This window comes from Boleophthalmus pectinirostris, unplaced genomic scaffold, assembly GCF_026225935.1.
Source record: "Boleophthalmus pectinirostris isolate CB_2022bp ecotype Guang Dong unplaced genomic scaffold, ASM2622593v1 HiC_scaffold_15, whole genome shotgun sequence".
In the NCBI taxonomy this organism is placed as follows: domain Eukaryota; kingdom Metazoa; phylum Chordata; class Actinopteri; order Gobiiformes; family Gobiidae; genus Boleophthalmus; species Boleophthalmus pectinirostris.
The window spans coordinates 18,470,394-18,494,018 of record NW_026571070.1 but is presented as its reverse complement, the minus strand read 5'-3'; the positions used below and the strand labels follow the sequence as shown (position 1 = coordinate 18,494,018).

General features: G+C 37.4%; 1 protein-coding gene across 3 annotated transcripts in view; it reads left to right on the top strand.

Moving 5' to 3' along the window:
- The window catches only part of tpk1 (thiamin pyrophosphokinase 1), a 75,869-nt gene that overhangs the window by 18,147 nt on the left and 34,097 nt on the right, over window positions 1-23,625 (top strand). For all 3 annotated transcript variants that reach the window (XM_055151036.1, XM_020925698.2, XM_055151035.1), the window contains exons 4-6: window positions 5,384-5,453; window positions 18,600-18,672; window positions 22,723-22,818. In XM_055151036.1, the coding sequence (XP_055007011.1) occupies window positions 5,384-5,453; window positions 18,600-18,672; window positions 22,723-22,818 (239 nt within the window). The remainder of the gene's footprint in view (window positions 1-5,383; window positions 5,454-18,599; window positions 18,673-22,722; window positions 22,819-23,625) is intronic.

Here is a 23,625-nt window from a genome sequence, read left to right as displayed (position 1 = left end):
CTTGGCTGATATTAGTGTAAATACTGTATTGTGATGTGACTTCAACTCTACCCTTCTCACACTTGTCCTATTATGCTAATTAATTGTATTGAATGTAGATTATATTCTAATCAATTGCCCTTGCACTTATAAGGTTAGAAGCTAAAACTGATCAAGCTAAACCGATCAATAAACCAAGTCTGAAATCAGTCCCATATATCAGTTAAGACGGCAAGATAGAGCTGGGGCCCCACGGACAGGCGTTGACTTATGGATGGAGACCCAGAGGTGCAGTAATAAACGGTAGTGGAAGCTATGGAGGCATCATAATAAGGATAATAATCATTTGATTGCTCCCTTTGACCGCGTGACCTCTGCCTCGATAGCTCTCCACTATGACAGGTATTAATGCAGCCTCCCAAAACAACCAATCAGGGTCCAGTATTTGAACATACCCATGCGGCGGGGATGATTAAAAATGTGATGTGAAATGACAGGTTTGGAGCCGGTGCACTATAGTGGCTGTATCTGTCACAGAGGAGTGAGAGACAGGACAAGTGGTAGCAGCGGCCGCGGGGTAGGATTATGATGGAGGGTTTATTTACAAGGTCATCTCCTCTGACTGTGGCGGCCGTCCCCACTCGCCTCCTGTCACATCACACTGTCACCAGCAGAAGACACCTCTCCATATATTTATGTCTTTCTCAAGTGTGAGGCTTTACCTGGACTGCAGAAGGAGGCGGGAAGCAGAACAAAAAATAGAGAGATATTATTTAGAATATGTGGGCTGAGCAATGTGCAAAAAAATGAATCGATTTTTTCCTCATATTTTTAGTTACATTTTTAAAAATAGCACTTTTCCATTATTATTATTATTATTATTAAACCACCCTAATTATTGAAGATTATAAATGACTGAAATTTGATCAGTAGCCCTTAAAAATATTAAAGGACTGGAAATCAGACAGGTTTGAGCAATGTTAAAAAAAAAAAAAAAAAAAAAAAAGGAATTGTTAGTTGTATCTCATAGTAGTTGTTGGCTGGGTATCATTAAGAAGTTTCCGATACGATACATACCTCGGTACATAGGCCATGATACGATACATGTCTCGATACAGTGAGCTTTCGATTTGCTACGATATATTTCGAACTGATTCAATTCAGTTCAATGAAAAATAAAGGCTAAATTATTGTCTTTATTAAACCACTTCTTGTGCTAAGATTATATGAAACAAATTTTACTCATCAAAACAATGAAAATGTCAAATGTGTCTGTGTTTCCTTTTACTAAACAAACAACAAAACTGTAGCTCTGTAACAAAATAATTTAGAAAATTATACCAAAAAATACTCTTTGCGATGTATTGATACAGCGGCCCACAATATCGATACTGTATCATCACATTAAAGAATACAATATATTGATATTTTGATATTTTTGCACACCCCTAGTAGTTGTTCAGGGTGCAGTTGTTGTGTAATGGCTTTCTTCTCCACAGCATCATATTGTGTAGTCTTTTGCATGTTAATTTTACATTAGGGACGCACCAATACGATACTGCTATTGTACTGAAACCAGCTTGATACTGAAAAGCTTCCAAATATGGGCTCAGCTGATATCCTGGATGGACATTTAAACTGATGTAATAAGAGTGTTTACTGGTTGTAGAAAAATTCATAGTGAAATTGTATTTTAACAAAGCTCTTCTGTGGTTACATGAGAGATAATGAACAGCTACATAACACATCATTTAAATCAGTTTTGTCTGATTTTATTTTAGTTTAAAGGAAATAAATGATGTTTTCAGTTTCTGCAGTTGGTACCGGTTAGGTATCGGCAGACACTTACAGCTATAGCATCGAAATCGGTATCTGAAGTAGGGTTACTGCCAGATGCCGTCCAATGTAATATTTTCATCATTGTGCATGCTTGGAACTTTCACAGTTGTAGTAGATATAAGGCTGTTCTTCTCAGTATATTTGCTTATTTTCTTCAAAGAATGACAAAAACATTGAGTATGGAGTTTCACTGGAAGCTTGATATGGCATCCCACAATTACATCACCTATGCCTTTATTGGTCTTCCTGTATCCAAACACTGACAACAAGATTGACAGAGCAAAGTTACCCAACCCTCCTAGCTGGATATTTTTGTTTTCACTTTTGTTTAGACTCAGATCATCACCAATAGCTCTTCAGTCTGTCAATGCACAGCTTAAAGAGGAGCCTGTGCCTGTGTGGAGAAGTTTTCCTGTGAAAAGTTTTGTCAGCTTTTGCACTGAGGCGGGAGATAATGAGTCATTTACATTCTAATCATCTGCAGACGTTACACAGACAGCAGGTGGTGTGGCTCCTGAATATGAGAGCTCCTGGTATAACTCTTTTATTTACATCTTTCCATCGTTTTATGACATTTTAAGTGCTCGCCCATGGGCACACTGAGGAAAATGCCCCCTTTTATGGGACTGAGCGATTATCTCATGTAACTTGGAAAAGCAGGTGTTTGAAATTTAAGGTTTTTAGAAGATATAGGTCAATGATATGTGATCTGATGTTCTTAAAGAGGATATATTATGAAAAATCAACTTTCATAAGCTTTTAGCCATGTTACAACAGAGGTCCCTCATCATGAACTTAGCTTAAATTGAGTTGAGTTGATTGATAGTAATCCTGAATTGTCCTGCATTCAAGACTTAAATGCTCCAAAAATGTCAGTTTTCACCTGTGCCCCCTATCTCCGCCTACTTCTCTGTACTTACTTGAGATTTTTAAGACTCTGGGTCAAAAATGTCAGAAATCCACTTTTCAACAATAAATTAAAAAAGTGTGTCAGAGAAAACATTGGATTGTTTTCAAGTTTTTACCTGGATGAAATCATTTCTGCCATGGCCCATTATGTCCAGAAGGTACTGATACCATAAAGATTTTTCATTGTGTTAAATGAGTTTAGGCTAGCTGAGGATGTGCTCCTTCTTTGTAAGTTCTGGAATTGTTGGTTATCCTTTCTGGAAATAAGGGGACATGTTATGCAAAATTGATTTGTATGAGCTTTTAACCATGTTATAACTGCTTTCTCTCATATATATTCAGGGCTGGACTGGCCATCTGGAGCACCGGGAGTTTTCCTTGTGGGCTGAGGCACTTTTGGGTCGGTCACTGTCAGACCTGTGTGCAACACCATGCACAGTCCTGATGTTGTGCTGCAGAGACTAGGGATGTAATGATATCAAAATTCCTCAATGCTATTTTCACAATACTCATCTCATGGTGCGATATTTATTGCGATATTTTGTGGAGGCTCAAAAAATAGTGAATATGCTACTTTTTTCCTTTTAAAAGCCTTGGAAAAGCCTTTGGCACTGTCATAATATGATGAATTAAGATTTAAAAGTGCTTAATAACAGTTATTTCTTTCACGTAGTCTGCACTGTCAACAAAAAGGATCATGGTCTATAGATTTCCCTCTGTTTTGTTGCACCATGGCAAAGCAAGTTTATTTGTATAGCACAATTTGTACACAAAGTATTTCAAAGTGCTTTACAGAAAGATATTAAAATCAAAAAATACACTGGAATCACCATGGCTTTTAATTTAAACAAAGAGACTTGTAGTTTGATATATTGTGATATTATTGTGAGACTTTTGGCGCTACAATATCATGATATTTCGGTTATTGTTACATCTCTACCAGTGACCCGCTCTTATTTCAGCTTTCCCTGGCTGTATGAACTCTAATCTGTCCCACACATATGTAATCCTTGCCCAGTCCTTTATCACAAAGACTGGCCCAAAACTGACAAGGTGAGACTGGAGCCAAAGTGCTAGGCCCTGTCCAAGCAACAGCGCGCTCAAAGCTACTGCTGGTAGTGAGCCTGTTCATTGAAATCATGTTGAAATGAAAGCATTTCAAGTCCATAAAGGCATTAAACACAACTCAGTCTTCATGGCAGTTCTTATTTCACATCGATAGAGTGGATATTCACGTAGTTGGCTATTTTTAGGTCATTGGAAAAAAAAACAAAAAAATGTTAATTTACTTAGGGCGTGATCAAAACGTTTTTCGTGGACCTATTTAGCCACTTAGGTAATTATTTGACATTGTAAACCACCGTACTGATCTATGTTTGTTTATAAGTTTCATACAATACTTGAAAAAGCAGCATAATGTGTCTTCTTTTGTATTTAATTATATTGACTAAAGAAACAGATTTCTGTTTTCAGTTGGCAACTTCACATAAGTCCTGAAAGTACACTGAACATCACTTTGTTGAAGCTTAAATCAACAGATGAGAAATGCAAGGATCCATCCCTTATACAAATCAACACTGTGTCTAGATAATAACTGTTCAAAGCAACATAATGTGCCTAGCAGAAGTAAACGGTCAGACAGTCTCAGCGTGGTGCTGGTGAAGTGAATCATATTGAAGTGAAATGAACCCATTCCTCTTCTCTTCTGATAAACAACTGAAATACATGTCGGTCTACTTGAAGAGATTTTTTCACACATTTCCTGTAATAAAACAAGACATCTGTTTATTTGTCATATACCTGTTTTCCAAGAAGTAGAAATAACTTTGCTGCTTTTCCTTTGTGCGGTATGTCTTAGTCTGTGATTGTGAGGGTCAGGGAAACTCAGGTTGAGACGCGTTCCTTGTCTATTTTGTGAAGACCTTGAATGCTTTTTAAAGAAAACCAGGCAGCTTGTTCTTTGAAGTCATCTCCCCTTGCACCTCTCCAGCTGCACACAGGAAAGAGCTCTTAAAATAAGCTTTCGTCTCAATTTGAATAGAATAGAGGCCACAAAAGTGCATATATTAACAAATACTTTGCATCTCATTTGGAGGAAAACTTGAAAAACTGTTTGATGCACGCCGTTTAATTGCTTTGTTGTTTTTGCTTTCTTAAAGTTAGGGAAAGTGCTCTTTTATTTAGCCTTTTACATGTCGTACTCTTAAAAATTGGCAAATAAATCCGGCCCTGAAGTTCAATTACGGGGCTCTAACAATTTGGAGGTTACAGAAGCATTTGTAAAATTAGTTGTCATGAGTCTCTTAATGAGAATAGCGTAAAACTGAGCTGTGTGTTCCTCAAAAAGATTAGAACGCAGTCTCGGATGTGATACAGCGTTTTAGTATAATTTCCCTTTAAAGAAATACAGATTGTGTTTCATGTCAGCAGTGAAGCTTTGTGAAAACTATTTGAAGGGGCCAGTGGCATGGTGTTATTTAGATATGAGGAGAAAATTACACCTGTCGGAGCTATACCTGCACGCGGCAGATTAGGGCGCACCAAAATGGATGGAAACGAGAAGAAAGTTTGTAACCATAGCGATGTTCAATTCTAATGCATGTCTTTACAAAATGTCCCAGCATGCCTCATAATGTGTTGATATTTCTGTGTGCAGCGCTGTTAAAGGCCTGTGCTGATGGAGCTGCCAATCACCTTTACAACATCTCCGCTGGATGCCGCGACAGGTGCGTACACACTGTAATTGTTTGTGGAAATGGGGTCTATTGAAGAACTAAAGATCACAGCTATGTTCCTCAGCTAGACTCCACATTATGACTGCCCCTGGTTATGTTATTTAGTAACAAAAAAAAATTATTGAACAACTATCACTCACACACACGTTCACACCCCAGTGTACGCAGACACTCTGGGCAAGGTGGGTTAAGTGTCTTGCCCAAGGACACGATGACAGCATTTATCTGTGGGTCAGTGGATCTGACTGCTCAACCCATGATGTTTTTGTCGAGAGCCAATCTTCAGATCAGTGGACGAATGCTCTACCAACTGAGCTACTGTCGCTAAACACCTTTTAACTCAAGGTAAAAGGTAGCTATTAACTTGAAAACTACCACATCATGACATCACAAAGTGGACAAACAGAGGATTACCCGAACATCTGAATGAAACAAAAAAAAAAGTCCAAGTATGTTTTTGATGAGGTAACAGCATTATAACATGGCTTAAAGCTCACAAGAGTACATTTTGTGTAATAGAGGATCTTTAAATAAAAATACATTAGTATATGTTTCCAAAATTGTGAACTGAACTCCACAGTTGATTTATTATAAATTATGTCAAAATCTCATTTTGTCTCATCCATGGTCCCCATCTTGTATCTTGTACCATCCCTATTCCCTGAACACTGAAGGAGCAAACCATCAAATTCTGCCCCCTTTTCTGTTTATATCCTACCTTTTTTGGCAATAAAATATTGTCATGTAATATTCCCACCACTTTTGTCATGATAAAAATGTAGCCTGTTCTTTCAGCGTGCCTATATTTATGCTGTTACGCCTGTAAGTATTTGCTGTGTTATAAAATAGAAAACCTGTTCATATTTGCCTGTGACAACCAGCCCTGTTTACATACACTGTCTCCTGCTCTATTGTTAGACGCACCAAGGAGAAGCATGACAAATTGCTAGAGGAGTGTTTTTTATATATATATATGTATATATATATATATATATATATATATGCACCAACCATAATTTCTGGGAAGGTGACCTTTTCATTCATTTTATGGATGGCTTTTATTACATGTGCTATAAATTCTGCCATAATCCTTGCATGAGTTATAACACATGCTTTATTTATGTGCAGTTTTACAGGAAATTAACAGAGCTTCGACTTCATGATGTGTTATAGAGAAAAATTAACATGATTTCGGTGTTGGCTCAGTGGAAAATGCTTGATGCTAAGGCTGCAGATGATTGAAAAAGCTGATATCGGGAGTTTTTTAATGTTAAATAAATAAATAATTGTTATGGCCCAGGCGAATAGATGCTTAAAAGAAGTTTACTAATCAGAAGTCTCTACTTTACATGCAAAGCTTCACAAGTCATAAGAGCTCATGCGTATATATACTTTTGCTAATGAGAGCAAAAATGGCCATGCTTATATGAATGCAGGAGTTCAAGTAGAGCATATTTTAAGAATGTAACAGAGGAGAGAGACATGTCCGTCATTGGGTCCTCGTCAGACTCAGACTTAGACCTCGTCAGACTCAGAGTAACTGGAGAGTGCACAGTTTCAGTTAAACAGAGATATAGGTCCACACAGAGGGACATTTGGCACCTAAAACAACAATTCACCCTTTAGACCCATTTATAAAATTATGTTTTCAATTGCTAAAATATTTATTACATGATTGTAAAATGTTACCTGGACTATACTGAAATGCTGTAAGTAAACAAGTGAATAAAACATTTGTCACTTGAATCAATTATACACTTAAATTTTCTTTATGTAGAAACTTTTACTTTTTACCTTTTATCTGGTTAAAAAATATTATTGAATTAGATCATTTGACTAGTGAAACAAAAAGTTAAAAGGTTTTTGAAGAAATCTTAACTTGTCAACATGTGATGACTGAAGTTCCCAAAAAGATAACTTGAGAATAGGAAAAAAAAAAACTTTTGTGGTATCAAAGAAAGTAAAATGCTCAGGAAGGACCTTAACTTCACTCTGAACACTCGTGTACAGGATAATAATGATCATTCTGCTTTTCAAAAGATATACTTGGATTTTGGTAGATGGCTCCATTGAAATGAGCTGTCACTCATGGACCAGAGATTTGGAGATAGAACTCTTGTGTAACAAAGCAATTAATCCACAGAAATATTGCCCTAAAAAGTGAAAGAGTCTGACAGACTTTTTTGGTGTATCATTTTGAATTGAAAGACTAATTTGGAGAGTCTTTGTCAAATAGAATAGAAAAAGTTAATCTTAAAAGGGAAAAGTTGGGGCAGAGTTTGACCTTTCCTGAATAAATTTAGAGTGATTTTGATCTGTATAAGAAGTAGCATAAAGCCACATGGTAGACTTGGGACATTATTTGGACACAGTAGCTCACACATCACAATATATTTTAATAACAAAGAGCACAAAATATGAATGGCAATAATACATACAAAATAAGAGCAAAAATAACAAAAAGACTGGTGTCAAATAAGGGATAATTATATAAATGTATATGTACAAGTAAGAGTAAAAAAATAAAAGAAGTATAGTACTACAAAATATATCTTAGCTATAAACAAGTAATAGGTAAGGAAAAGAAACAGTGCAAAGATGAAATAGTGATTGACATGACATAGGGTTATATTACATACTTACTTTAATACATTCATTACATTAATTAGTTACATTGTGGTATTGAATTTGGCATTGAGTATTGGTCCTTTCCTTTAGTACTGAAATTTTAGTATTATGACAAGCCCCTTCCAAACATATTCACTCTAAATACCTTTGCACAGTTTAAAGAATTTAACCTTCTTTTGCAATGGTCTCTACATGTATCTGTTCATTTTACACGTCCTGGGAGGCTCAATCTGTTTTGATCTTATAAAATGTCTATAATTGGCCCCAAGTCCCTTCCCTCCCCTCCTGCATTTCCCTTCATCCTATTAGTTAACATGAGTTGCATACATCTTAACTGGCTCGTGATTGATTTACTTGTCTCCGCCCCTAAACATGCTACTTTTTATTTGTCCTCTACAACGTCTCAGAGAGTGTACCCTATGGGAAGGAAAGACAGACTGAAAGTATAGGAGCTAAGCTGTCAATGTCACTGTGAAAGCTGCTGATCGTGCATTAGACTCAAGGGTCACAAAGGCAGCTGAAGGTAGCTACTCTGTCTGTTCTACTATCAAACTTAACAGCCTTATCTTACTCCCTACAAGGCTGTAAAAATAAAACCACTATTTGAGCTGGTCCCTATGGTGTGGGTGATATTGCCAAAAACTGTATCTAGATATTATTTCAGATTACCTCAATGATGATAAAATTTTTTGCAATCTATCAGAAATGTGCTATATGCCTGTAAATCTCTTGGTTAAGACTGCGTATTGCAGAACTGTCAATGTGAAATTAACCACGAAGTTTCTTTTAGCAAGTGGCATTAGTGCATTATCTGAAATATCAAATTTTTAGATTTATGGATTCCGTTTAAAGTTCAAATTTTAAATGCATCCAGAAGACTGACACATTTCAGAACATATTTCTGTGAACTGCAGGGTTAGCCATTTTTATGCATAATAAGACAAGATATTTAGTGTTTGTGTAAGGAATGCTGGTGCTTCAAAAATTGCTGTTTTTGCAAAGGGTGCAGTAATTTATTTGGCAGTCTTTAACCACAGCTCCAAAGGTTGGCGGTTCGAATCCTGCTCTCGACAAAAGCATCATTGGTTGAGCAGTCAGATCCAAGCTCCCACAGGTGAATGCTGTTGTTGTGTCCTTGGGCAAGACACTTAACCCACCTCACCCCCAGTGTCTGCATACACTGGTGTATGAGTATGTGTGAATAGGTGAGTGGTTCCTTGATGTAAAATGCTTTGAGTGCCTTTGCTAATTAAGGTCAAATTGTGATTTCATTTTGATTGGATTCATCTTGCAGCCCTGTTTGAGTTCATTTTGAAAGTTGAAATACTTGAAATCTTCCTTAATGATAAAGATTACTAATTGATGTTGCACATTAAACCCCAGTAAGAAAAAGTGAAAGTAATTAATGCTCCCAAAAATGTGCCCATGCTTTGATTTCTAAATGTTTTGGTCAGCTTGATTTAGATTCATTCTTGCCGGACGTGCATATCTTACGAAGTTACACAGTTTTACTTCAAGCTAGGGCAAGTTCTTTTAATGTAAAATTTGAAAATAATCTAAAAGGTGTTATGAAAATAGCCATGATCCTGATGATGCCTGTAACCATTACATTTCATTAGAGTGCCTCTTGTGCTCCTATTGGAAAATAATGAGGATAATAAGTTTTCCGGTCAGCCTCCTGAGTCCTCGCTCTGCTCTTTGAGGCGAGTGGGTGGACTGCCTCCCACAGTTCAAAGAAAAGTACCATGTAATTTTCTGTCAAAACAGCCTTAATGGCCGTCATTAGGGGCTTAGGAGGAGGTGCTATGGCTTTCTTCATGATGAGTCAAATGACAATTGATAGCACCTCACTCAGGACGAGGAGCAAACACAGTATTTAAATGGGAGATTATATGCAAATACAGTATGTCAAGAGATTTTAACATGTAAGCCATTTTAGGGATTTTTAAGATGATTAAATAGTTTCCATTTTATTTTTCAGTGCAAATGAAACTTCCAAATGCATGATGATTTTTACATTTTGAAATTTCACACTGACTAACAGCTTGCAAAAATATTCTTATAGTTCAGATCTACAATAAAATCATGTGCCTACTCAGGTGAAATGGATCACAAAATGGCCAATATATCGGTGTGAATATTGATAATACCTGTGCTATCATATCAGGATTGCAAAAAAAATCCTTAATATTTTTTGAGATTTGACACGAAGGTTTGGCCAGTCAAGGTCCTCTCATCAGATTTCAGGACTGGGCCTGGTTAATACTTGGATGAGCAACCACTGTGGGGCGTCAATGCCAAAAACGCTGATTGTGTCCTTAGGTAAGACACTTCACTCACCTTCCCTATGAAAGTGGTGTGTGGGAGTGCTCAAAATGGTCACATCTTTTGCCATTTTTTTATATAGCAAAGGAGAAATTCAATTTGTCAACTGGACAAACGTTTATTTTTGTCGAATAAATGAAGAAGCAGCTTGAATAAATGAAGAAGCAGCTCATCTTCAAGCTTCTTCATTTATATAGCAGCACTTTTCCCCCTTCAAGGCACTCGAAGCCCTTTACATCAAAGAACAACTCACCCATTCACACACATTCATATAGGGCAGGGGTGAGGTGGGTTAAGTGTCTTGGCCAAGGACACAACAACAGCATTCATCTGTGGGAGCTGGAATCGCACCACCAACCTGTGGGTGCGTGAATCCGACTGCACCACTAATGCTGTTTGTGTCGAGGGCGGGATTCGAACCCTTAAGGTAATTTCTGGATCTAACTTTAACGTTCCATCCTTTTGTGAACCTTGCCATAGATCAGTAAATCAGGGTTATCAGATATCGGCATCAGCTAGTAAAATCCATACTGGGCCACTTCTGTCAATATCCACTTTCTCTCCAATTAAACACAAATGGTAAAGACCTAAACTTAGATAACAATGTAGCCATGTTTTCCAAAGAGAAGAGTCCATATTTCCTCTTCACAGTAAACCAGCTTCTACATCGCTCTCTAGAGACTGGATATCTCATTTGTGGTAGCCGGACCCCTGGTTTCTCTGCAACTCTAGCCCGGTATCTGCTCCGTTGCTAAATGAATATTGCATTTTGTCTAATTTGTGCGTCTAATCAAATCCGCAGAGAGGATAGAAGTCAGGAGGGGGATGAAAAGTGCGGGCTAACGGCTGGAGGTGGGAGGAAGTAATTATGGCAAAGCTGGCTTTATGAAATTAGCAACTAAGTGTAAGTCTGTGATTGTGTTTCTTTACAGGAAGTGGTGCATTGTACTAGTAATGGTGCCATGAAAAAACACAATAGGACGAAGAAATGTAATGTAGAATTTGTAGAATGTCATTTTCACGCACAAAATAATAGTGTTTTCTTTATTTTATGTTGAAGTGCAAATTTTATCCTGTTAATGTGTTGTTGGTTTTTTTTACAGTATAAGAACTTGCTCAAATGAGTATCTAGTTTTGAGCCATGCCGTAGTTTTATTATCGATTAATATCTGATTTTGACAACCCTAGCACACATACAACTCAAAATACTTTCACAGGAGGTCAACCACAATTTGTAAAACAGATATAAATTCACATATCCAATAAATGCAAAGAACAGCATGACAGTTAAAAGTCTTTAATATATTATTTCAAGACATATTTTCTGAAAGAGTGTTCCACAGTTGCACAGACACAAAATGAGGCTTCATCATGTTTAGTCCTAACTGTAGTTTAGTCTCACAAGCTGTGCTGAAAATGGCTACTTGGACTCCACACAATGCAATTACTGTCAGTCCAGAAGCATGACCTGAGAGAGGGTTCAGAGCTGGGCAAATGAAGAGCTTTACAGTGCTAATTAAAATGGGCAGTGTACATAGAGAATGCATCAGGCTCTTAAAGTTTCTCATTAGTGCTGAGTTACGACTTTTTCTCTCCTCTTAATTGCACTCAGCGCTCTTCAAAAATAGCTTTCCCCATTTCATAGTGCATACATCAGAAAGATTCCTGCACCAGCGCTTAGTTTAATTTGTCTCCTCTTGTTGTTTGTTAGAAAATCCTTTTATCTGGTTCATACTATAATGGTATGAAAAGTTACTTGTTTAGTTGTGTATTTTAATGGACTAGATAGAAGCATTGTGGATATTTTTAAATTCCTACATTATTTAAAGATGCATTGTGCAACTTTTCTGGTGGAGGGTCCTTCAAATGCTTGTCTCCATGGAGATGTTATTGCTTTGTCTGCAATAACATCTCCATGTTATTGAAGACAAATAACATGGAGACCTTTCTATCTTCACGGAGACCAAACCAGACCAAGTTACAAGCCAGATCTGTAGAGAGGCAACACTGCTCACAGGCAGAATGCCTGTTTTTCTAGGTATTTTAATTGAACAAATGTAAGTTAGAGCAGTTTGATGTCATACTGTGGAACATTCAAGGCAGAGCAATGACATATCAATAGAAAAAAGCACATGATGAACCCCCAACCAAAAACTTACATAGTGCATCTTTAAAGGGGAACTTTGTAACGTCTCTGCTGGGTTACACTGAGGATGTTTGTCTTCATGTTTTTGCATTTCTTGGAATATTTCAAAGTCTGGCATCAAAGTTGTCCATCTTCTTTATAGGGACAAGTGATGCCACCAGGCCAAAGTACTCCTGCAAATAAGAAAGTCAGAAGTAAACTTGTTTTATAATAATCCTTGATGTTTGTGTTTTTGCATTTTTTATGAATCTCAGTTAAAAATACAAATAATCTGATTAATTAGATGAATTGCCCAGCCTGAGTGGGGAGGCAACCCCACAGTATTTTCTATCTAAAACAATAATATCTATGGATAGACGCAGGTGGCGGACCGCCCATGAGAAAAGTTACATAGGACTACTTTAAATAATGGACTGGTAAGTTAAATTCTGGAGCAACTAAAACTTTGAAATCATTAGAATATAAAATCCTAGTATAAATGACAGAGATGATTTTGACATTTTGTGGGTTGATGTGAATTTCTAACTCCATTGTGAAAATAATACATAAAAGATCTGCTAAGCTTTGCACAGTGGGCTACTCTATTTCATGTCGAAATTTAAGGAGATGCATCATTTTCGTGTGGGTGGCTAGTGATAGAGACAAAGTTACTTCTGCTTTTACGACTCTCTTGAAAGAGTTAAGATGACAAGTGTGTGAATCAGTTCTTATCTTTTATTGAATTGACTATTACATAACCCTTTTAGTACGGCCATTACTTTTTACTTATTGGATATGTTGCAATTAACGCTGATTAAAATTAAGGCAATATTTCTCTCCTCTCTTCTCCTGCTCATTCATTGTGCAGTTTTTAATACAAGCTTCGAGTGTGGAGTCATTGTTGATATTAGGGTGTCTACCTACAGCCTGCTTAGTGATTACCCCAGGGAAGTAGCACTGCACACATGAGTTTATCATGTAGATCACACAGGTACCCGTGAGCATGTTAAAACCACATTAGCGCATCAGCATGCAGAGAGCAGCACACACAGGGCTAGCTCATTAGCATGTGCGTGCCAGCGGGATCATAATCTCTTTGTTAGCCATGAGTGCTTGGCTACCTGTGCGGCACTTCTCTTATCATAGCCTCAATTAAACAGAAACTAACAATGTCAAGGTTATTCAGCAAACTAGTCTCAGTATCAAACATACATATAAGACAAGATGGGTGACGTAATAGTAATTATGTTTATAGTGTAATAGTCAACATACTTTTACATTTAAAGAATATTTTGAATATTTAAGTTATTTTGAAACTGCAAATCATGTGGGAGCAGGGAATGTCAAAAAATATTGATACCCAGATAATAATTGATATCAAAACTAGAACTTGTTTGATTATTGTATTGATGCAGAAGAGAAATTACACAAAAGGACAAAATGTAATCTTGTCTGAAGTAGTATAATGCAAAATGGTAAAGCAGAAAACGCTATTATTTTGAGTTGAAAATCACATCTATTGTCTAAAAAAGAACATTTTCTATTGTTGCTATGGTGATACTTCCTTTGTATTGAAGAGTTATTGAGTTATCCATTTTATTGTGACAACATTTTAATACAGCAAGATGAGCTACTTAGCCATAGCAGAAATTTTGGAACATTAGTTAGTGCATGCATGTTTTATGAAATGTTAAAATTTCAATAATATTTAGTGCTTCAAAAGTCATTAATAACATGATTTCATTTTGTCTATAATATATAAGCCTTGAGTCTTGAGTTTTGGGGGAGTTGGGGAGTGCAGGCAGGGATATGTAAATCACTGCTGTTTCTCCACTGATGAAAAGCCAGAGTGGAGGAAGACTTTCTTGGCGTCCAGGTAGAAGATGAAACACTGCTACCTGTAAACAAACATAAACAATGCTCTATTTCATTGTAATTAACCCACTATATGGTTAGTCTAATGTCATAGCTAATATAGAACACAGGTATTTTTTAGTATTAATTGGCGCTGGAAGGTAAGCACAGTGTAATCTAAATGAAGGCAGATTGGAGCAGAGTGATTGAAGCCAGCATGGGATGGAGAGGTGGAGATTGGCGGGGGAGAGGAGCGGATGCACAGCACAAGCTATTACAGGAACGCACACAAACACTGGCAAAAAGGTCGCTCCGCCATCACCGCCATCACCGCCGCCCGGCACTCAGACAAACTGCTGGTAAAATGCTCTATTTCCCATCCAAATTAAAGTGTCAGTTAATATTAATGTGCAAGTGAGGAGTGTCAGGGCTTGTACATACACACCAGCGCTGATACACAAATGCACATGCAAAGAGGGTTTAGAGCTCGCTAGAGAAGGCCCAAACAGAGAATTGTCAAAGTCACCCGGTCAATTACCAAGCGCCGATTGAGTGGTCCACACAGGTCACAGGGGTGCAGGGTTTCTAAGCTCAAATAACACCGGAGCAGAGTCCCATCCTGTCTGTCAGATGAAGGCTGTTTAGGAATGAAAGAGGAGTGGTTTGTGTCTCTGTTATAGTTGTGTAACGCTTTGGAAGGGTCGTATAGTTTATTTAAAAGTTTGTGTTTCAAACTCAACTTGTTTCTTTGTCAATTCTTGTTTTTAAACACAAAGTCGGAACGTGTATTTATTTTCTGCTGTCACAATGTTATTCACTGGAGGTATAGGGGAGAGGCAATAGATTAAAGTGAGTTTTAAATTGATCATAGTAGACATTTAGGATCAATCCAGAGGGAAATTGTTGGAATAATGCGACAAGAGTGAATTTATGAAGCAAAGATATATTTGTGTGCAAACTCAAACAAGGGCATATATATCACTATTTAAGCAAATCTATTCTACAATTCAAATAATACACTTTTGAATTATACTACTGATAATGTTTGGTGCTGATTACCAACTAACCACCTTACTGCATTGTAAATATTAAAGGGCCCTTATTACGTTTTTTCTGATCTATGTCATAATGTTGTTTCCTTATTTCTGAATTTAGGCTGCATATTTAGGGTCACTTTTTCTCTGAAATTTAAAACACTCACCTACTTTGTGATGCCATGTGATAATACAGGGTAATGCGGGAATTCAATGTGTAATAATCTCCATACACTTAACTAGAACCATTTTGATCATGTCAATATCTACTGAACAAAAGGTACAAGGTAGCCGGTAACTTGAAAACTACTGCTTCATGACATCACAAGCTGAATCAGCATTTTAAGATTTGGAGATGTAGACAGATTAATAACAAAGGATGACTCAAACCTGTGTGAATGAAACAAAACAAAACTGTGTGAATGAAACAAAACAAAATAAAACTCCAGGTATGTTTCTGAGGACGTAACAACATGGCTAAAAGCTCACAAGAGCCAATTTTGTGTAATATAGGACCTTTAATTCGTGTATTTGAGCTCTTGTTTTTTTGTATTTTGCCTCTGAAGTAAACTTTTGGACACTACTTTCTTGACTGCAGTTTTGGGAGCCCCTGAAGAAGTGTGTCTAGAAAGTTTAGATCCCAGATAACCTTTACATTTCCTGTTGTTTATTGTCTCCAAGCTTATTTTGTGTTCAGGAATGTGTTTGCTTAGCCTCCATTGATGATCTGTTAGTCTTTTGTATTTCGCCGGTGTAGGTGCTGATTTGGAAGGTGAGCTGGAGAAGCCAGGGAATAATCCTTCTGTATCTCTTTCTTCAACCGACCGTAACATCACTTCTTGCTTGGAAAACATACAAATGTACACTCTCTCTCACTCACACCCACATACACGCAAACACATACAATAAAACACACAAACAAACGCACAAAAGCAGCCAACCATGAAATCGTAATGTCAGTGCCGTTAATGCCTTGAGATAGCACCAGCCTCTGTGTCCCGGTGTGGTCCAGAGTTCAGCACAGACCCACACTCATGAATGGGATCAACAGGAGGCTATCTGTGGATGCTAATGTAAGCTGTTAGCTGTTTTATGTGTTCATTCAAATTCCCCTGAAGTACCAGCCACAGTTCAGTATCACGTTAATCTGCAGTTAGAACTTGATTAGATTTTTATTTGTTTCGCCATTCAGTGTTACTATCATTGTTTCGTACAGTTGATAAATTAAAAGGTCCATATTACGCTACTTTCTGAGCTGTTATAATCAAAAACCTACTGTGTTTTGTTTCATTCACACATATTCACCACACAAACCTTGCATACTTAGGCTGAATTGTTCTCTCAAACAGAAAACACTCCACTGTGTTTTTTCACCTTCACTAGAATAATTTACTGAACTAAAGGTACAATGTAGCTGTTAACTTGAAAATGATTACTACATGGCATCACAAGGTGAAACAGAGCATTTTGAGCTAATAATAAAGGGTTATACTCATGTGTGAATGAAACATAAACACAACTCCTGATATGGTTTTGATGATGATGTCTTAAAGCTCAGAGTCAATTTTGCGTAGTATAGATTTGAGTTACAAACTTCAGGTTTCTGTGTGAAGTTCAAAAAGGCGATATATAGGCAATATAAAAAGCAAAATTACTGCCTTAGAGATATATACTGAAAGACAGATTTTTATAGTTATGCATTAGCATATAAAGTATACAGTAATGTTTTGTCTAAAATGTTTTAAAACAGCTGGAAACATCTGAAACATCCAGTCATGTTTTGTTTGATACTTAACCTCATCCAATAGACATATATTGGCAAAATTCTGATCAATTGCCATACTGTCATCTGAATATTGTTTTCAAAAACATAAAAATACACAAATGTAAATTTTTAAATAATATTAATTAATAATGTATATTGTGAAAAAGGTAATTTGATAATTTTGTCCTGCTTATGTTGACCTTTTTGTTCTAATTGTTGTAACTGGACCTATCCAGATTCTAATTTAAGTCTATAGATACAGTCAAAAGGTTTGCCCTTCTACGTGACCTGATTTACATGATAATAAGTCTCTGTCACTAACATGATTGTGATATTCCTTTCACATTTAAATGAAGGCACTAGTGATATGGGTGGCTGGGTGAGTGTTTACAGAGACAAACTCAGACTCAAGGCCAAGTGATCCATGAAAAAAACACCTATTATTCATCTAGCAAGCACAGCGGCGTATTGTAATATCTGTTATGCATGTCACAACCTTTAATTGCATCTTTTCCAACAATTATACTACATAATGCTTTCTTAAATAATTTTTTTTTCTTTTTTTTCTTACCCCCACTTGAACTCTTGTAAGAACAGCCACTCTAACACAGGAATTAATTGCATCCTCTCAGTACACCTCTAATTTGTAATTGTGTACCTGTACCTGACCTGCAGTAAATAAACAAATACTCATATTTACTGAACTAATGAAATGGTCAATATTGGATGGAAACTGTACACTGTTTATTTAGTTGGGCTGGAAAATTAATTGTTTATGATCATTACAATAGGCTGGCACTATAGCTCAAGGGGCAGAACAAATTCAGGTAAAAAAAAAAAAATTGAATCAAATAGGATCAAGCAAACTTCTTTATTATAATGCAATGAATTTTGGTGGGTAAAGCATATACCTAGGTCTGTCACAATTACTTATTTTGTAGCACGATATATTGCTACAGAGAGATATTGCGATAATATTGAAAAAAGAGAAGTCGAATGTGATTTTTTTAGCACAAAATAATAATATTACCATTGTATACTGCTCTCAAGATCTATCTCTTTTATATACTAGTTGTAGTATCAGGGTATCCTATTTTTGACAACTCTAATATTGCAATGCCTTATATGAAAGCAATTCACAACCATGAGTTATATTTTGTGTGCATGTGACAGCACCCCATATCTGACCAAGTTCCAGTGCTTTCCCCCTGGTTAGATCTCTCCTGTCCTGCCTCTGTACGGATCAGAAAAGTCACATGCCTATTCAGTGTCCCCTATAGGCCCTGATGTCCCCTAGCCCCTACAGCCTTTATCTCTGCTGTGCACTTTGTGTCTCCATGTCACTCCAGCGGTCTTAACCCTCTCCCTCTGTCACTCATCCGCTCTCCTTGTGTCCTTGCCTACAGCTTCCTGCCCGACTATATCAGTGGGGATTTTGATTCTATTACGGCAGAAGTGAAAGCTTTCTATGCAGACAAGGTAAGCTCAAGACACACTCTGATATTCTTTGTAATTTGCAGCTTTCACAGACCAGACAGGAAATATTTTAAATCTTACGAAACCCAGGTGGTTAATTTAAAATGCCCCGTTCTAAATCCTAAAACTCTCACAGTCTAACTAGCTGTGTTTATAGCAACTGGGACCAATGCCTTGTTGTGCAAAAAGTAGCTTTACTTTTGCACACCAACCCACTAAAATATATATTATATTATTATCTAGTGCAATGGAAAACTTTACAAACTTTTAAATATATGACTTCATGCATACTCTTATTAGGCAAGTAAAACTTCTTGTTTGTCAATACTGAGAATGAGCAAGCACCACAAATATGGCCATACCCTCTTGAGACTGCCTCATTTGCACTGTTTTGCTTTGGAGCATATCGGTATAGGCTGCACAGTCTAAAGTGAGCCGTACCGCTCCGTTTGGGGGTCCGAAGTAGACCCTGGAGGGTACTACCTCTCAGAGGAGTCAGTGGTCGGTACAGTATGGCTTCAGGCATGTTTAATGACCTAACAAGATGATTGGACAAAAAAGAAATGTAAAAGAGATGTAAATATAAAATTATAAAGATAATAAATATTGAACACATGATGTATCTAACATGAGGCAAGCCCACTGCATTACATAAAGAGACATTAAAGTGTAGCACAGAGGTGCAGAGAAGTGAAGTCAGTGTAGAAAAAGCTGACAATAACCAGGAAGAATGTTAGTGTTTACGCTAGCTTTAGCCTTGTCACAGTGACATAAACTTGGAATGACTAAACATCATTTTGTGAATTGCTGAGATCGGCCATATAATTATGAGTATAATTTAGATATGATTTACATTTCTTATATATAATGATAACATGCGCTAAGTTAGGTGATGTCATTGTCTCATGGAGCAGAGCCCTTCCCCTGGCCCCTGAGCCTGGAGCATGGAATCAACCTGGGCTGGAGGGAGCTGCACCAAACAGACCTGCTCCAAGTGAAGTGTGCCAGTGGGAAAGAGGTTTAAACAGGTTTGGGCCTGGTTAGTCCTGGGATAGGAGACCACTGGAAATACCAGGTGGCTGTAGTCCATACGGCCATTGTGTCCTAGAGAAACAAACTTCACCTTGAATCCAGTGTCCATGTACGCCGGTGTATGATTGAGATGGTGTTTGTGTGAATATGGGACAATAGCTGGAAATCAGTCCATGGCTACAATCTGGTGCATTTACAGCATGTATATTATAAATGTTAATTAAGATGCACTGTCTCGATCAAAGAAACAAATAATACATGACTTCAAAACACAATGGACAGAGATGATAGAAAGATTTCCTATGAGTTCACAATCTTTTGTCTTTCCCATTCAATATTGATTAATTTAAGGAACTATTATTTTAGTTTATTTCTTACTGGAAGGGAAAGCCCATAAGAGCCATCAGTAACTCTGAAAGGACATGTACAGTTGATTCAGATATTGAAATCAGCTTCCTTGATCTGAGACAGAAAGGCCATCTTTTTTAATAGTTACAAATTACATTATAAACTCAATCACTATGACTTTATATACCAAACAAACTCATGTTACCTTGTATTTTGTACTTGCTGATCCTTTAAAAACACCTTAAAGTTCTTATACAACTTCACTGGTACCTCACTCACACTGTCTTCTATCATCTCAGCTTGAGCCTTTGAAAAGGCCTGACTTTCTTTGCTGGAGAGACGTGGTAGGGTGACGAAGCTGATATCAGGCTGTCTAAGTGGATAAGTGACCATCCAAAATGACTCAGGTTAAATGGCTTTCATATTTGAGAGTCTTCAGAAGTTGCTCCTGCCGGGATAAGAACACATTGCTGAACCATCAAAGAGGCTGCAAAATGGGGCCACTCGTTACACTCTTGACACACTGTATTTAAAGTCACACAGTCAAACACTGCCTTTGGTCCAGTTCAATTACAATCAATTACTTGTATAACCTGGTGTAATTTGAAGTAGGGCAGAAAAAGTAATCAGTATGTAATGAACAACATTTCCCTATTTTTAAGCCGAATGAGAGAGTGTCAAGATCATGATAATAAATAATGGGGTAAGACTTTTAGAAGATACCAGAACTCTCAACTGAATAGTGTGTAATTATAATGTCCTTTTGGGTAATGAATTCAAATCAGTAGAAGTATTATTATTGTTTCATACTGTAGCAAAGTCAAGCATTTAGTTATGTACTCTATATTGCTTACCCTGTCAAATGGTTTTGATTAAGCAAGACAATATTCAAAGGTGGACTGCGTAACATTAACCTTGCACAGAAAGATGGATTCTTGAGACACTCTCGCTGTAAGGTTCAAATACGCCCAGCAGTTGGTGGATCAATGACAGAGCAGCACTATGGTTTGTGCGTAAGCAAAAGGTGAACCAAAACAAACATGGCGACACTGACAGATGTACATCAATGTATTGTAGCAAAAATATGATCTATTTTATTTGTGAAAAATGTGCACAAGGTAAACACTTTGTGCATTTGTGAACAGGGAAGATGTCTGTGCTCTCAACTGAGTGTAATAAATGTTTTTTGGGTTGTTTCCCTGTTGTGATGCTTTGACCAACCAGACCAGCCAGGTTAGAGAATATTTTACATCAACTACACACATACTGAATGTGTGTATTTAATATATAGTTGTACAGGCTAGGATTGAAGCTAAGAGAATAACAGATAATAAACAGATGATGCCTAGAGCTGTAATTCCTCTGCTTTGCCTGTTCACTTTGTGCTTTTACACTTGTATGTATTCCTCCTCGTCCCTCAGATATCATGGAGGTTGCCTTCTTATAAGAACACAGTGTTATGGTAATGACTTAGGAAGCAGAACAATGGAAAGTTTGAGGCGTTCCTTCTGAGATTTGACAGAAACGGTGCATAATTCTGCATAAATGGTGAGAACAGAGAAGCCATCCGCCAGGGAGGAGGAGGAAGATGAAGATGGGATCAAACAGAGCACAGCAGACAAGCGTGGACAGGCTGTGCTGCTGCTGTGTGTGGGGGGGGCGGGTGTGTGTGTGTGTGTGCGTGCGTCTCTGTGTGTGTGTTACAGAAATGTGTGCGTCAATGGGAAAAAAAGTGACAGAGTGAAGAAAATCCGAAGCATTCTTGTTTACCTGGATTCTGTAGTTTAGGGCCACGGACTGGAACCTCTACATTATTCAGCAACACAACTCCCAGACACACACCAAACAGATTTATACTTCTGTGCATTGCTTTTATCTGCTTTCTTCTAACACCCTCTTTCATCAGCACTAGGACAGTTCTATATAAAGAGGCAATTTGTGATGAGGTATTTTGTGACAATTTTATAGCAGGTATTTTCAGACGGTATCATAACATATTAAGTTTATGTGGATTACTTTTCAGAGCAAATGCAAGTTAATGACTCTGTTAAGGCTTCTGAGGCTGTGCAATAATTAAAATGATCTCTCCAATCTATTCCATAATGATGTAATTGAAAAACAAAACAAAAACAATTCATTAAATTTGGGTCTGAAATGTGTGGGTGCTTCATCTACCCATTAAAACATGGAACAAAGCCACTTTTAATCTACAGTGGCTTTTAAAACGGGGATGACAAAGCGATACCATTAAATAACACTTTGTACAGGTTACAGGTTAAGCTGTGATGAGTAGTGATTGAAGTTGTATTGGCCAATCATATTTCTAAATGGGAACCAAATGCAATTTTTTTTTTTAGATGCATTGTGTAACATATCTGGTAAAGACTCTATTAAATGCCTTTCTCCATGGAGATGTTATTGCTGGAATGTTTCACAGTATGGTATTAAATCTTTCTATCTTCATGGAGACCAAACCAGACCAAGTTGCAAGCAGGTGACGGACCTCGAACCAAGAAGTTGCATAGGGCACCATGAAGTATTTCCAGAAATTTCATTCTAAGACTCCATTTTGATTTTCTTAGTATGCTTTTTTTTTTTTTTTTTGCACTAGAAATCCTGCAGTTTTTGGAGCTACAGCATATGTCTCATTTTGTTTGCTCTGTGTGTTTACAGGGATGCAAGCTCCTGGAAACTGCTGATCAGGATTTCACTGACTTCACCAAATGTTTGTCCATAATGCTGGAGCAGATCCGGCAGCAGCAGTTGCAGGTAAACAGGCACCAACACATACGCCATTATCTCCTCATAACTCAAGCCTGACATTTTTATTGTATGCACTGACTTACTCTTTATACAGTGCTGGTTATTTTTCCTTCAGCTTCTGAGAGTTTTAATGCCCGTAAGCAAGGCATTCAGTTGTCAGATACTTAAGCTGAGGCTGGCAAAGGTCAATAGTGTTGGACTCTGCAAATCCCAGGTGGAAGCTTGTGTGGGTGTGTGCATGTAGAAAAACAGGCTTCTGGGAAAAAAATAAATAAAAATGAAAAATAAAACAGAAACAACCTGCTTTCTCGCTCACACTTCCCCTTAAGAAATGTAAAACTATGCCCTCTTAAACGCCCTCTCAAAACACACAACCTCTAACTTCTTATTTCCCCACCCTTTACAAACATTATACCATTTGTTGTGCTATTTTTTTAAGTTTAACATTTTATTTAACAACCTGCAAAAATGCAAAAATGAGCAGTGTACCATTGCAAATCCTTATGCTTAGCCAGATACACACCGGTCCCCCCCCCCCCCCCCCCCACGGAGATTGACTCCATCCTCCATTTTTACTAACAAAATGTCAGCTAGGGTTTTCCAAATCTACATCAAGACCTATTGTTTCTATTTGCTTCCTGCAGTTTCCCAAATACCATTTAAGGACCTATATTAAACTGTCTTTTTACCATGTTAGGTTGTGTCGATCCACCTTAGGTAGACATATTGTCCTAATTGCCTTCATTGCACAGTTTAGCATTTTTGACTCTTTTTGACTATTCAGCAGGCTAGAACCTGACTTACTGTATATAC